General features: G+C 35.0%; 1 protein-coding gene across 1 annotated transcript; it reads right to left on the reverse strand.

Annotated features, from left to right (window-relative positions):
- Positions 1–4,301: 4,301 nt before the first annotated feature.
- Positions 4,302–5,514, reverse strand: LOC11409120 (F-box/LRR-repeat protein At3g26922). Its single transcript, XM_024780255.1, has 2 exons — positions 4,561–5,514; positions 4,302–4,466 (listed from the first exon to the last, which is right to left on the reverse strand). Exons 1-2 carry the CDS (start codon positions 5,512–5,514, stop codon positions 4,302–4,304), a joined length of 1,119 nt encoding a protein of 372 aa, XP_024636023.1.
- Positions 5,515–16,196: the final 10,682 nt, after the last annotated feature.

The following is a 16,196-nucleotide window of genomic DNA, read 5'->3' on the forward strand; positions in this document are numbered from 1 at the left end:
TCATTGCTTGCATTAGAAGCAAGCATTGCTACGCTATCACTCTCCACCTGAAACGCCAATTCCACCTTGAAGCTAGAAGAAATACAACCCACTCAAACTTTAAACCCCCACCCAACACTGTTCAACGACACAACAAGGGGATAATTATAAATTGGATAGTAGTAGTAAATTTCAATCCTTCGCAAAGTTTCATCTTTTTTTTTTTGAAAGTTCACAAAGTTTCATCTAAATAGTTGTTTATTTGATTTTTTATAAAAAAAGATGCTGATATGCAAACAGGATAACTAGACTCATAAGGAAGTGGAGCAGTTAATAAGATTTTCACGTTTGGAAGAGTAATTTGATCGAACATGTAAAATGCATGAAGAAGCGAACCTTGAGTTGGAATCGGGTGAGTGGAGAATGGATCGTCAAAATCTGAATGGAGATCTATTAAAAATATCAAAAAAAAATTATTATTTTCTTTCCAAAACTCAAATATATATATATTAATGTTCAAGCTTAATAGAGATACTCACCAAAAAGAAATGAATCTAAGCTTTTGTTGGGCATATATTCATAGATAAGCATTCTCTCTTCTCCTTGAATGCAACAACCAAGAACCTTAACAAGATTTCGATGTTGAAGTTTTGCACATAATATAACTTCATTTTTAAATTCTTTTGATCCTTGTTTTGAACTTCCTGAAAGCCTTTTGACGGCAATCTCTCGCCCATCCATAGCTAGTGTACCCTAAATATTATAGTTGGAAAAAATTGTTAGGAAATGAGACTCTAAGAGATTTCTCATGTGTTGTATTCAAGTTGTTGCATGCATGTTTACCTTATATACTGGTCCAAAGCCACCTTCTCCAAGTTTATTATAGTCTGAAAAGTGATTTGTGGCACTTATCATTGTAGAAATATTGAAGAAAGGAAGCTCAAAATCTTGTTGGTCTTCATCTCTCTCTTCTTCGGTTAAGGTGTTGATCTCTGCATTATCTTCCATATGTAAATGGTGTCGATGCAATATTGTCATAAACTTTTGTAGGACATAATGTTTTGCGATGTGGTATTTATTATGGCAAATTCTTATTTATCATTATTACATGCAAAGTCCTAGCAGAGGCATTAGATCATGCAACATTTCAGTGGGTTTAATTTGTTGAACATTTTCTTCATTAAAGGGGATTAATTACAATACCATGTTGGTTTGTACCAAAAATAAAAATACGATGATGGAAATTTCTTAGTAAATATAATACAAATCTTTTTTCATACAAAATATAAGATGGAAAAATTAAATTTTAGCATTTTTCTCATATTTAAATTGTCTGCTTAATTATATAATATTCAAGTACTTTAATTAAAATTACCTCTAAGAAAAGGCTTTAACTAAAATTAATAGAAGGTCTCACATTAGCGGTCAACTCTGCATCTCTTTTGGTTATCTTATGTTTGAGTAATTTGGAGTGAAAGAAACAGCCGAATTTTCAAGTATAAGGACACTCTTTATTTAAGCTACTTAATAAAATTAAGCTTCAAACTTTTTGGTGGTTGAAAGTAAAGTACTCTACTTTCTCTTTTGATTACCATTCTTGGTGGCTTAATCCAAACTTATGCTTGAAAGCTATTACTTAGTTTGTATCTTTCTTTCTCCTTTTGGTCGCTTTTCTGGACTTTGTATCTTGTTGATTTAGCATCAAATGCATACATGTTTTGGTCCCTTAACTTATTTTCGAATTTTATTTTGGTCCCATAACTATAAAGTGTCTCAATTTGGTCCCTTATGTCTTTTACCGTTACCTCTTTTGGTCCTATCTGTTACATTTTAACTGTTTGATCTATTTTTCAAATAGAAACCGTTGGATCGTGTAAGTTTATTGTAACTTACGGTGAATGATTAACACCTGATTTTTTTTGAATAAATCATCAAGAAAAAAGAAAGTTAATCGTTCAGACAATTTCTTCAATAACTTAAGGACAGATGCCACTAAAAAAGGAAATAGACAGGGACGAGGAAAAAATGCAAAGGAATAAGACACTAGATTAGAATTCTATCTATCGAAACAGTAAGGGGAACAGAATAAAATCTTCCAGAAATCAGGCTGCAAAAGTATTGATTTTGGCTTCTTTGCAGGTAAGACAAACAAGAGGCACAAAGTGTAAAACAAAAAGTCAATGAAGATGTATCAACAAGCAGAGCTTCAATCCAAGGAGAAAACAAACAGCAGAACATAATAAGTCTTCAATTTCCGGCTCATGATATCTTCAAACACAGTCAAAATGAACCAAACAAATTCATGAGAGCAATTATTCATTAAAAGGCATCGTTTGTATTACATACATATTGGGAAAATTTAAGCACATATGATTTATGTTGTGCACAAGTTTTTTATTGTGATTCAACACACACACACACACACACACACACACACAGAGGTTAGGAGCAAGCATCTACGAGGCCTAAAGTAATTCAATCAAGCTACTCTATCATGTGATTCAAGTTGTATGCATGCAAACAAACACACACACATTCATGGAAAATCAATTCTAATACCATTATACACATTCTCGTGATTCAAGTTCTGCTATTCTTTGGCTCACCATATAAGGCTGGCTTTTCTAGACGAATGATATATCCTACGAAACCTAATTCAATTTACACAAACAAACAAACAGTAAATCTTATTATATCATGATGTATAGTTGGTGTGAATTATGTTGGTAATTTCCAAAATAATGGAATCACTTTAGAACCAAAAGTTGTAACTCTTCATGGGAACCATTCATATATATTGGAACATTATTATTTATTATTAATAATGAACCATGACATTGATTCAAGTATATATGGTTATAACCTTTGGCAAAAGGGTGCTTAATGAATCATGGCATTGATTCAAGTTAAAGAGGTGCTTTCTCTCATGTGAAGAGTCATATAATGCACTATAAATGCTTGACATTTGGGCATTAGTTGAATATACAAAAAACCACACAACTACACACAATTTGGACAAAATTTTGTTACATTAACAACATAATTCTTCACCATTCTATTATTCTAAATCATCCATCAATTCTCTAATGCATGAGTGAATTGCTGGAACCATAAATCTGTAAAATACTGTTAGGAGATACGCTTGGTGTGGTTGTGCAATACACGTCAAGGAACTCATAGTATCCTGAAGGGGATTCGCCGGTCATTCCTATTGCATCCAATATACATTTATTGGTGGGGGCGTATCGAACCTAAAGGTTAGTGTGGCAACCCCATACGCTTTGAGTTTTACATGCATGATCATTAAACATTTCAGGTTTCAAGTGCAGCAGCCTCTTCCCAACAAACAAGATATATAACAAATTACACCAGAACTAAGTAGTATGAAAAATAGTGATTTATAACATGGTCTGTTTACTTTACCTCTCTGTGAGCTATAGAAGTTAATTCTCAAACTTAGAGTTGGTGTGATTCAAGATGCACACATCAACATGCATATACAACATGCATATTTATTTATTTGTTGCCAGCCAGAGATTAACATAAAATTGACACCAGAGAGTAAAATACATGAAATAAAATACGAACAATAAAAAAAAAATAGGAACATGAAATAAAATAGGAACAATAATATAGTAAAATGCAAGAAAATAAATAAGTTTAGCAAGTACAAAAAAACAACAACAAAACCATATCCCTCTAAGTGGGGGCCTGTTACAAGGATCTATGACACCATAAATAAGTCTAACAAGTAGAAATAAGCAATAGCGTGTCCTTGTTAGTTATAATAGTCTGCAATACTTTGAGATTCCAATAGTCTGCAACCCAACATCCTGTAATCACCAATGCAGTAGGTCTTCAAAGAGAAAAAACACACAGTTAAGTTAAGTTCAGGAACTTGTATTAACTTTCCAACAAATTCAAATTATGAGCTTTGCATGAACACAAACAAGCTGTTGATTTTTATTTAACCAGACAAATAAATAAGAAATTTAATCCTTCAGACAATATCTCCAATAATTTAAGGTCTATATCTCACATACCAAACAGAAACCAAGCTGCTAAAATAATAAACTAAAAAAAAAATAATCATTGAAGATCTTAAGTCATCATTTTAACGGCCCAAGAGACATTCCAACACGAATCAAACAAATTCATGAGAGCAACTGTTTATTAAAAGGCATCGATTGTATTACTATTACATATTGGGGAAATTTAAGGACATATGATTTAATTGTGCACATGTCTTTTGTTTTGCGATTTGCGATTCAAGACACACACACACACACTATGAAACCAAGACAATGTATCTTTAAAAAGTTTCACCTCTCGATGAAGCGAAACTTTGCTGAGGGTGAGTTTTGAAGCAAAAAGTCCACCATTTCAGCAATTATCCATGAAGATCCGAACGCTCGTACATTCAACGACTTCAAGTAACACAAGGAAGGGAACTCAACCTCAAATAAACTATGAAAGCGGGAAAGAACCTAAGCAATCAGGAAGTATTAAGATCAGAGTTGCAACAAGTCAATGATAAAATTTAAAATTACAATAAAAAAAGCAGCATTGAGTATAAAGTACCTTAAGAACGCAATGAGTGATGGTCAATGATTCGATATTAGCAAGCTCAACCAGCAAGTTGAATAAATTTACTGGGTTCTCCTCGAAACACGAGCAATATTGTAAATGAATAGTTAGATGTTTGATAGAAGAGAGAACGGTCTTGCTCCCAACAAATTTTGGAATATAATCAGCACCATTGAAAACAAAGGAATGAAGTGTTGGAGCATATAACTCTAGTCCGAAAAAGATTTTGAAATCCGGTTTGGTGATGGTAGAATAGCAACCATACATACGTATAGTTAAATTGAGAAGCTTGGTACATGAAATGCGAAGGTTTTGTGCATTACCCCTAAGTACACAGCGGTCAATGATCAAAGTATTCAACATGTTAAATGTGGAAAAGGGGTCGACGACAGAACCATCATCATCATCGTTACAAGAAAAGGAAAGGTGCTTTAGATAGAGAGTGGTTAATGCTGGGAGATTGAAAGAGTGAGAAGATGGGAATATTTGATAATAACCAGAGGGAACCATTAAATCTTTACCAGTAAGATTAAGAGACGTTAAAGTGTGAGATGAAAAGAAACAGGAGGGAAGGTGTTTAACAGCGGTGTAAAGGATTTGAAAGTGTTGAACGTTGTGCGAAAAGGCGTATTCTATAGTCTTTAGGTATAGGTCACGACTGAGCACATGAGTCCATTGGAAGTGGAAAACGAGAGAATGGATATCAGTTGAGTGATCACGAAGAGACAACAACATAGATATGAACTGTTCAAAACTTTCTTCCGTACTAAAATGATCAACACTTAATGTAAGAGTGGAAAGAGTCTTCCAGAGATTGATCCATCTTTTCGATAAAATGCAAGTTTGAACTGCCTCTTTGGCATTCAAAAAGGAGAGTATGTGATTGAGAAGATGGTCGCTCAATTCACTCATCCTGTCTTCTTCAATTTGCCTTCGTGTCTCCACCATTGTTGCCTGAGGGAGGAAGCTAAGGGAGGATAGACAATTGCATTTTGATTGATTTTTAGGGTTTTGTAACTATACAACTTTTAGTGGGCTTGGAAGGATCGATCATTCATTTTTCCAGAAATGACAATTGCTTTACATGCCCCTCCTTTATTACTATTTTTTACGACAATCTTTAAAACATATGGTTATTAAGTTAACCCTCTCTCTACTCCAATAACTAATCTTAACTTTTTAGGATATCTTAACTTTTTTAATAAAATGTGGATTCTGTTGATTGGGAAACGGTAAGAAATGCAAAAGCTAAAGAAGTGGCTAAAGCTATTAAAAACCGTGGTCAGCAGAAAGTTATTGCTGGACGTATGCAGGTAGAAAATATTTAGTTCATTGTTATTTTTAGAAGATTTAGTTCGTTGTTAATAAAATATAATTTTTTTAAAAAGAAAAATATAACATGTTATTATTCGGTTAATTATAATTAGTACGTTTGTAGAATGGCTAAGAGATATTCCAGCAAAGGAAGCAAAGTAGTAAGTCTATACATTATATGTTCGTTTGCAACTTTTCTTTTTGCAAGTGTTTTTTAATCAAGTAAAATTTCCATGTTATAGGTATGAATTGCATTATCACTTGATAACCTTTGGAAAGGTACTTGTTAACTTTCAGAATAATATATTTTTACCTTTGGATTAAGAAAATCAAAATCATCTTAAATCATTTTGCAGGTTTTTTGCACAAAGAAAAACCCAAATTGCAAAATAGAACAAAGTTCTAGCCCTTTTTAACAATTGTGAGATATATTATCATTAACACATACATGTATGCATTGTTTCCATTTACTCCTATGATTGGCTTTGGTATAATTAGACTATGCAATGTATAAATGTGCTAATATCTATCAGGACTGTTGTGAATTCGGATAAAACTCACACCAATGTAAACAAAGATGTGTGGAGCAAAAAGAAGTGGTAATCTATGTGTAAAGTGTCTCCAAGCAACAACAACAAAAACAGCCCTAGTCTAGTGTAGAGCAACACCACAAGCAAATACAAAGCAACCAAGATAAGCAAGAAAGGAAGAACAAACACACCAAAAGATTGTTGACCCAGTTCAGCCAATATGGCCTAATCTAGGGGAGATAGCAGCTCTCCAATCCACTACGATGAAAGTGTTACAAAGGGTTACAAGAAAAATAGTTTGCAAGCTTACACAAGAACAAGTCATAGTTTCTACCCATTTGTGTTTCCCCACTCTCTCAATATGAACCCTAAAAGAGAAGACACAAGAGGAAGCTTAAGATCCTTCCAATGGTGAAATCTCACTACCCAAGGTGTTTACAATGTTTTTCCCAACCCAAGAGATCCTCACTACAAAGACACTCAACTCTAGAGTTCCCTCCTTTATAATCCAAGTTTCTCTCTCTAAGCTCTTCCAAGCTCTCCTCCAAAAACTGCACAAGAACACTTAAATACTAGTCTTCCACTGATAAAATCGTGTCACGATTTCCAAGTCGTGTCACGATTTCCAAGTCGTGTCACGATTGGTACGTACGTCACAAGGTACGACCTGTCCTTATCCTGGAAACTTAACGAGCAAGTTTGAGAATCGTGTCACGATTTCCCAAGATCGTGTCACGATTTGGCACCCTGCAAACCAGCTCACGACACCACGAAATCGTGTCACGATGCCAAATTCATGTCACGATTTCTCTGTTCTTCCAGACCATAAATTTGAAGCCAAATCTCAACATTTCTCCACCTTGACTTCTAATTTGGTGGTGATGTCAATTTAACCATCAACCACCATGCTGCTCTCTCCAGAAGGGAATTACTCTTCGACAAACTTGATCAAGTCCAAGCAATGCTTGAACCTTGATCTAGGCAATGACTTGGTGAACACATCCGCCGGATTCTCTTCCGATGCCACCTTTTCAACCACAATCTCTTTTGATTCAATCATGTCTCTAACAAAGTGCAAGCGAATGTCAATGTGCTTTGTCCTCTCATGATACACTTGATGATTTGCCAAGTGAATGGCACTTTGACTATCACAATGTATCTTCACACATTCTTGAGTAATTCCTAACTCACCAATCATCTCTTTCAACCATATGGCCTCTTTCACCCCTTCAACAAGGGCAATGTACTCCGCTTGAGTGGTAGATAATGCAACCACGAATTGTTGATTTGCCTTCCAACTAATAGTCGTGCCATAAAGAGTAAACACAAAACCCGATAAGGATTTTCTAGTGTCCACATTGCCCGCATAGTCCGCATCAACATACCCCTCCAAAGCGTCTTCCTCTTGAGCTGCTCTTGTGTACTTCAAACCGCCCTTCAAAGACCCATTCAAATACCTCAATACCCACTTCAAAGCTTGCCAATGCACAATACCCGGATTTTCCATAAACCGACTCACAATGCTAACCGCATAAGCTAAGTCCGGTCTACTACAAACCATTCCATACATGATGCTTCCAACCCCACTTGCATAGGGAGTACCTTCCATCAATTGCTTCTCATCCTCGGATTGAGGACATTGTTGTATGGACAACTTTGTGTGGTGCCCCAAGGGAGTGCTCACGGTTTTAGAGTTTGACATTCTAAAACGCTCCACCACCTTCTTCAAATAACTAAGTTGAGATAAGAAAAGTTCGCCTTTGTCACGATTCCTCAAGATATCAATTCCAAGTACTCTCTTTGCCGGACCAAGATCTTTCATCTCAAATTCACCATTTAACTTTTCTTTGAGCTTCATAATCTCATCCTTGCTAGAGCTCGCCATCAAGATATCATCCACATATAAAAGAAGGTAGAGAATGAATTTCTCACTCTTCTTCAACATGTACACATAAGAATCATATCCGCTTCTCACAAAACCGGTCTTCAAAAGAAATTCATCAAACCGACGATACCATTGCCTAGGGCTTTGCTTCAACCCATACAAAGATTTCTTCAAAAGACATACCTTAGACTTGTCCTCCACAAAACCTTCTGGTTGCTCCATGTAGATTGTCTCTTGAAGGTCACCATGTAAGAAAGCGGTCTTCACATCCATTTGTTCCAACTCAAGATTGAATTGATTCACGATAGCCATAAGTATCCTTATGGAACAATGTTTCACCACCGGTGAAAAGATCTCATTGTAGTCGATCCCCTCCACTTAAGTGAAACCCTTGGCCACAAGTCTTGTTTTGTACCTTGGACCTTCAACACCCAGAATACCTTCCTTTTTCTTGAAGATCCACTTGCATCCAACTACCCTTTGGTGTTTAGGTAGCTTCACAAGTTTCCAAGTTTGGTTCCTTTCCAATGAATCCATCTCTTCATTCACCGCCTTTAACCAATACTTGCTCTCTTTGCTCTCAAATGCCTCCTTGAAGTTTCTAGGCTCCGAGTCTTGCATATCTTCAGCTGCATTTAGAGCAAAACACACCAAGTCCGCATAACCATATCTACTAGGGGCCGTAATGGTCCTCCTTTCTCTATCTCTAGCCAAGAGATAATCCGGATCCACTACCGGTTGAGTTCCACTTGTATCCGATGTTGAAGCTTCATCTTCTACATCTTCTTCTTCTTCATTTGGAAGCTCCACCTCAAACTGAGTTTTCTCCACCATTGTTTCCGGTACTAAAGTCTCTAGGTCTTTACACTTCATCCCCATACGGGTCTCATCAAAGGTAACATCCCTACTAATCAAGACTTTTGATCCTCCACTAGATTCCAATTTCCACAACTTGTACCCCTTCACACCTTCCGGATAACCAATGAAGACACATTTCAAAGCTCTAGGCTCAAGCTTGTCTTGCTTGATATGCGCATATGCCAAAGCTCCGAAAACCTTCAAAGAAGAGTAATCTGCCGGTTTCCCACTCCATACCTCCATAGGTGTCTTGAAGTCTATCCCCGTTGATGGACATCTATTGATCAAATAAGCAGCAGTTGTCACTGCTTCACCCCAGAAACTCTTAGGTAACCCAGCTCCTAGAATCATACACCTCACACGCTCCAAAAGGGTCCTATTCATGCGTTCAGCAAGACCATTTTGTTGCGATGTTCTCGGTACGGTCCTATGCCTCTTGATTCTTTTCAACATGCAAAACTCATTAAATTGCTCTGAAACAAACTCCAGGCCATTGTCAGTTCTTAAACCTTTTAGTTTAGTTCCCATTTGATTTTCTATGAGAGTGTGCCATTCCTTCAACTTTTCAAATGTGTCACTTTTGTTTTTCAAAACAAAGACTCACACTCTTCTAGAATAATCATCAATGATTGAAAGAAAATAGGAACCTCCCCCATGAGTAGGAGTCTTGGAAGGACCCCAAAGATCTGAATGCACATACTCAAAAGGCTTACTAGAATGATGCATACCACTACCAAACTTTACTCTATGTTGCTTTCCTAGTATGCAATGCTCACAAAATTCTAGCTTGTCCAATTTATCTTTTCCTAGCAAACCTTGTTTAGCTAGTTCAACTAAACCTCTTTCACTAACATGCCTCAACCTCAAATGCCACAATTCAGAATTATTATGAGGTACAACACTAGCTACCGATGCATTACCAATTACTATGGAACCATCTAAAATGTATAAACCATTCATTTTAGATCCCTTAACCGTAATCAATGCACCATGCGAAATTTTACAAATCCCATGCTCAATTCTAGTGCAATAACCTAGGCTATCAAACATGCTTAGGGAAATTAAATTACGCTTAAGTTCGGGAACAAACCTCACATCCCTTAAAAGGAATTCACGGCCATCAAACATCTTTAGACGAACGTTGCCCATGCCTTGGACGTTGCCCATGCCTTGTGAATTCGGATAAAACTCACACCAATGTAAACAAAGATGTGTGGAGCAAAAGGAAGTGGTAATCTATGTGTAAAGTGTCTTCAAGCAACAACAACAAAAACAGCCCTAGTCTAGTGTAGAGCAACACCACAAGCAAATACAAAGCAACCAAGATAAGCAAGAAAGGAAGAACAAACACACCAAAAGATTGTTGACCCAGTTCAGCCAACTTTATATCAGATTGTTAGGGAGTATTTTGTTGAAATTTAAATTATAGTTTTGATGAATTATTGCAATTTTTTTAACAACATATAATAGATATTTCAAATTTAAAGAAGTTACTTACTACTTTGCATGCTAATCCTTACGTAATTTTGTTTTATCTATTCAGTTATGTCCTAACGGATGATCACCCTCTCCTAGTCAAGGTAGGTAGCAAAATAATCACGAAGCTTTTTTTATACACACATGAAGGTTATATGTATGTATGAATCTATATGTATGTATGCGTGTGTGATCCATTTATATATATATATATATCAGTGTAAGTTTAAAGACTTCACTAACCGTTATAATTGTTTGATCTGATTATAATAACGGTTCCTAGTCCTTTTCACACACATCCACTTCTATTCTGCGAACAAGAAATACATAGAGAGAAAGAGAATGGAGAGGGAGTCTGACGGAGGAAGAGATAGAACAAACATTCACCCCAAAGAGACAAGTAAGAAGTATTTCAACCTCTTTTCCTTCATCTTTACAATTTCATAACTATTATTATTAGACCAAAACTATTCCTTTCTAGAGAACCTACCTTTTCTACCATCAAATTAAATCTTGGTTTTTGTTGAGAAAACATTGATTTATTCTAAGTGTAGATTTCTTTTCTTTCGTTTGAAATGTTGGTTTTGGAAACTTGAATTTTGTTCAATTAGAATTATGACTTTGAAGATACTATGATATTTAGCAAACAAACTGTATAGAATTTCTATCAATTCAAGGCATCACGTACATAACATGTTTATAGAAAAGAAAGAATAATGATATTTTGAATTAAGTAGTGTTGAAATAGTTTTGCTATTGAAAATATGTTACTGGTATATTCCTGAACTTATTATAGATAGTATATTTATATTTATAATACTTAATTCTGAAACTTTCAAGAGGTAAATTAAATATATTTTTCAATTAGTATTAAGATTTTTTGTTGATTTATTTTAAGATGAATTTAGAAAATGTATTTTGGAAATAAAAGTAAAGGAGATGTAATTGTAATCCTTGGGTGAAAACATAGAGTTTGTTCGTAGAACACTACTAGAAAAAGCAAAATTAGCAAGGAAAATTAGTGACGGAAAAAATGAAAATCCTCACAAATTCCTTGGTCGCAAAATTTAGTGACGGAATTAGAGAGGGATTTTACGTTTTCCATCACTAAATTTCCCTCACTATTAGTTTTTTTAGTAGTGAGAATACCATTGAAGTTGGGGACTCAAATTTGTTCAATTTAGCACTCTTTGATTGAACGGCTTGGTCTAATAGATTTTAAAATTCTAGATATTATTTATAAGAAAATAGGGTGTTTTACTTCGACAACATAATGATTAATAGTAGTGAATCATATACTTCAACCAAACCCAAGTCTTGAGTAGCCATAATTAGCAATATGTAGTAGTATTTGAAACTAATATAGTAAATAATTAATTGTGAAGGTATAGAGGTAGTAGAGCCAAGACCGTTGCTTATGGATTGTTCTAGCAAATGTAAGAGTATCACTCCACGCGCTTCCGTACGTGTATGTGTGAATATATTTGTGTTGTGATGATTATTATAGTGTTGTTGTTTTGAAGTGAATACTATGTGTTATATATTGGTGATGTGATAATTATCTTGGTGGTGTTGTTTTGGCATGAATATTATGTGTATTATTTATGTGGTGTTGTTTTAATGTAAATACTATTTGTTTATGGGTGAATATATAACCTTAAGTAACTAAAATGATGATTCAAAACTATATCCAAAGGTGGGATATTAGACTTTTGATTTTTGGAGATTACCCAAGGTGGGGTATTTACAGAGACATTCATGCATTAGATGACTCAGACAAATGCCCAATGGTGGGGCATTGATCATCGAGTTTTAGGAGTTACTACCCAACGGTGGGGTAGTGGCGATTCATATGCATTAGGTGATTCAGAATAATGCCCAATGGTGGGGTACTGAACATCGAATTTTTAGGGGTTATTACCCAATGGTGGGACATTTGGCTCCGTTTAGAGGTGAAATCCGGATCATGAGCATTTGCATATAGACTGACCAATAGAAATTAACGCATTTTAGTCAGGTTGTAACTTAAGACGAGATGTGGTGATTATGGAACTGAGTAATGTGTCTTGTACGGTCTATTTATTTATTTGGTTATCTTTTGTGTAAATTTATATATGCATGCATATTTGTACTATGTTTGTTAGTTGGAGATGACCCTTACTTTTGGACAGATGACCGTCAATTCTTCTTTCCTCCTTGGCGGTGACGCCGGGGAGGCAAAGTGATTTAGTAGAAGAAGACACAAGTAAAATGGTGGCACACATTTGGAGGCTTGATATATTCCGACACTGGTATTAGCCTTGTTGAGAAAACTTTTCACAAGCATCTAGAACTTTGACCAGCTAGGTGTAGTCTTGGGTAGAAAAAAAAGGCCAAGAGCCTTGCTATTAGGAATAATATATTTTTGATGTAAAATTTACTATTTTGGAAATTCAAAGAGAAGATTATTTATTGTTTATTTTAAAGTTGATGAGTTTCACATTACTAATATTATTATTATTTTTAAAGAAATTATTCGACTTTTCACTAAGAATTTTGGTAATTAACGTCCGAAAAATCGGGTCGTTACAAAGCCTATCTCAATTTTCCTATATAGCTGATGTGATTGTCTCCTTCACGACAATTCTCAAAACTTTGCCCCTGAGGCACAAGACAATGACACTCCTGACCTTGTCCACCATTTTAGCGTTCTCCGCTTGTGAAACAGTGATCGACAACACAACCTCACCCTTCAAAGCTTGTGCACACTCTTGTTGTATGAAAACCTCTTCCATCTTGACCTTCCATGACCTAAAATTGTTGCTTCATGTGAATTTCTCGATATCCACTTTGAAACCCACGCTACTCACTTAACCAATTCACCTCTTTTCCCTACGGTGGACACCAATTGTTGTGAATTCAGACAAATAAATCACACCAATAAACTTATACGCGTGGAGCAAAAGGGAAGTAGTGACCAATATCAAAGTAACATCAAACAACAACGATAATAACAAACTTAGATCTAATCTAGAAACCAAGTGTAAAACACCAAACCACAAGTAAAGAGAGAAAAGAAACAAACACACCGATAAATGTTTACCTAATTTGGTCCAACAATAACCTACTTGTTGTAGTATGACTCAAAATTTGATGGATGGAGAATATTGTTGCTAAAAATATAAATGATTTGTTTCAAATATATTTTGTGTTGAAAATATATTTATGGACAATAAATATATTTCTGTACCGTATGAAGAACGATTTGATGCAAATATATTTTGAAAGGGAATATTATATTTTTGATGCAAATATTCTTTCACTGAAGGAGAAAAAAAAAGTATCTTTAGTGTGATATTCGTTCCAAATTTATGAGTTATACTTTTACTATAAATATAGACCTTGAATCAGAGTAAACCTTGAGATAGAGGGGGCTGAAACAAGGTTTACAATGGCAACAACAAAACTAGGGTTTGTATAGAGTTTGTCTCTTGGGAACAAACACTAGGGTTTGAGGGTTGATTCACCTTGGGAAACACTATTAGGATTGAGTCTCTTAGTTACGGGAAGAGATTGGGACTTTGGGTAGAATTAGGCGGGAGACTTATTCTTGTAATCCATTGATATCTCTTTTGTAACGTTACTCATCATATAGTGAAACGGAGGGCTGCTCTCTCCCCCAGACTAGGTCAATTTGGACCGAACTGGGTCAACAAATTCTTTTGTGTTCTCTCTTCTTTTCTCTCGTTGTTTTCTACTTTTGACTTGTGTTTATAATTGTTCCATACACTTTGTTTTGGTTGCTTGACTATCCCTTGCTCCACACATCAAGTTTGTTATTGGTGTGAGTTTTTCATCGAATTCGCAACACTACTTTAGGGGAGATATTGATCTCTCTAATCTCTCTAATCCAATATCAATGAGTTCTTTTCAAAGATATACAAAAGGCTTGCAAGAAATTAGCTTTAACAAGCTCTCCAAGAACAAAACATAATTTTTACCCTTTTCTCAATCTCTTCTCAAGAATAAGAGACTCAATAATTTCACTCACCCAAGGTGTTTACAAATGTTTCCCAATCCAAGAGGTCCTCTCAAGAGAACTCCTCTTCAAAGACACTAACCATAAAGCTACCTCATTTGATTCCCTCAGTTTCCCTCTCTTAAAGGCCTACCCAAAACATGAAATGAAACCTTATATAGTGCATATGTCCCAAGAAAATTGTGCTGCGATATATACCTATCACGCCACGATTTCACGTTAGTACATGGTACATTACTAACATTATCTTCAAAATTGTGTCACAATTTCTTCACTGCGTGCCACTAAATTTGTCCAACCAAAACCTCCAAAACTTGAGCCAAATTGCGCCACGATTTTTGTTGAACCTTCAATCATCAATTTTGAGCAAATTACAACAAAAAATATGGCAAAGAGGATGATATATCTGAGAGGAAGACAAGACCCTCTTTCTTGCACAACTTACACATTTAGATTTACATTATTACTTTGACAAGAAAGCTCTACTATTTTTTCTTCTTTATGGATTTTTTCTTTATATAATTCTAATTATTCATTCGTACAGTTCCACAAAATAGTGGTAAATTGTCATATTATATAAATAAGATTTTTCATATTATTTAGTTCTGGTGTAATTCACACTAACTATACACCGTGATAACTTTCTGTTAGTTTTTGTAAACTGAATTTGTCTTCATAGAGTATAATGAGATTAGTCTTGAAAACCCTTACATGGTGAGCCAAAGAATAGGAGAACTTGAATTACTGACTACTAGAATCACTATACTTTGTCAGAGGGAAAAGGTTCTTCGGAAGATAGAAATAATTCTTATATATGTTGAAGAAGATATTAATAAATTAAAGAACTAAAACCTATACTTTGAAGAAACAGAGAAACTAGGATGTGAATAATTGTAATGAAATTGATTTTCCATGAATGTGCGTTTGTTTGCATGTATGATCATGAATGCATCTTCAACATGCATTATAACAAGAACACTTTTGCCCATTTATACTTGCTAGATTTATTTATGGCGTTGTTTGATCCATGCAGCCGACTACACTTAGTGAAATAAGACTCGATTAGCACTTGATGTGTGGATATGACCTTATGTTGTTTAATAGTTGCATGTTGAATAGCTTATTTCAACACACATGGATAAATATATAATTTAACAATGTTAAAATCAACCAATAACTTTGTAGCCTGCAAGGCTGCACCTATAACTTTATGGGGTTTAGCTTATAGATCTTTGATAATGCATGTAAAAGTACAGGAACTAGAGTTGAAATAGGATAATCTAAAAAACTTAGTTAGTCTCAAAGATGGAAAACATAATTTCATCTTTTATACCTTTTCTTGGTTTTCCAAAATAACAAAATAAAGTTTTCTTATATGATATTATATACATGCTGAATAAAGTTTTCTGATATTATACCTTTGCATGTGTGTGCTTCTACCCAAGTGTTGATGATGATATGACAGTTTCTTTGGTACAAATGTACAGAGAAATTTCTGTATTTTTCGGAGAACATTGATGCAAAAATGTTCTTATCACGGATACACTGT

The sequence above is a fragment of the Medicago truncatula genome, chromosome 3, assembly GCF_003473485.1.
Source record: "Medicago truncatula cultivar Jemalong A17 chromosome 3, MtrunA17r5.0-ANR, whole genome shotgun sequence".
In the NCBI taxonomy this organism is placed as follows: domain Eukaryota; kingdom Viridiplantae; phylum Streptophyta; class Magnoliopsida; order Fabales; family Fabaceae; genus Medicago; species Medicago truncatula.

What these genes read in the sequence shown, in the direction of transcription:
- LOC11409120 (XM_024780255.1), bottom strand. Translation starts at nt 5,514, where the DNA reads ATGGTGGAGACACGAAGGCAAATTGAAGAAGACAGGATGAGTGAATTG. An exon ending in TCACTCATTGCGTTCTTAAG is followed by an intron (nt 4,467 to 4,560) that starts GTACTTTATACT and finishes CTGATTGCTTAG; the next exon opens with GTTCTTTCCCGCTTTCATAG.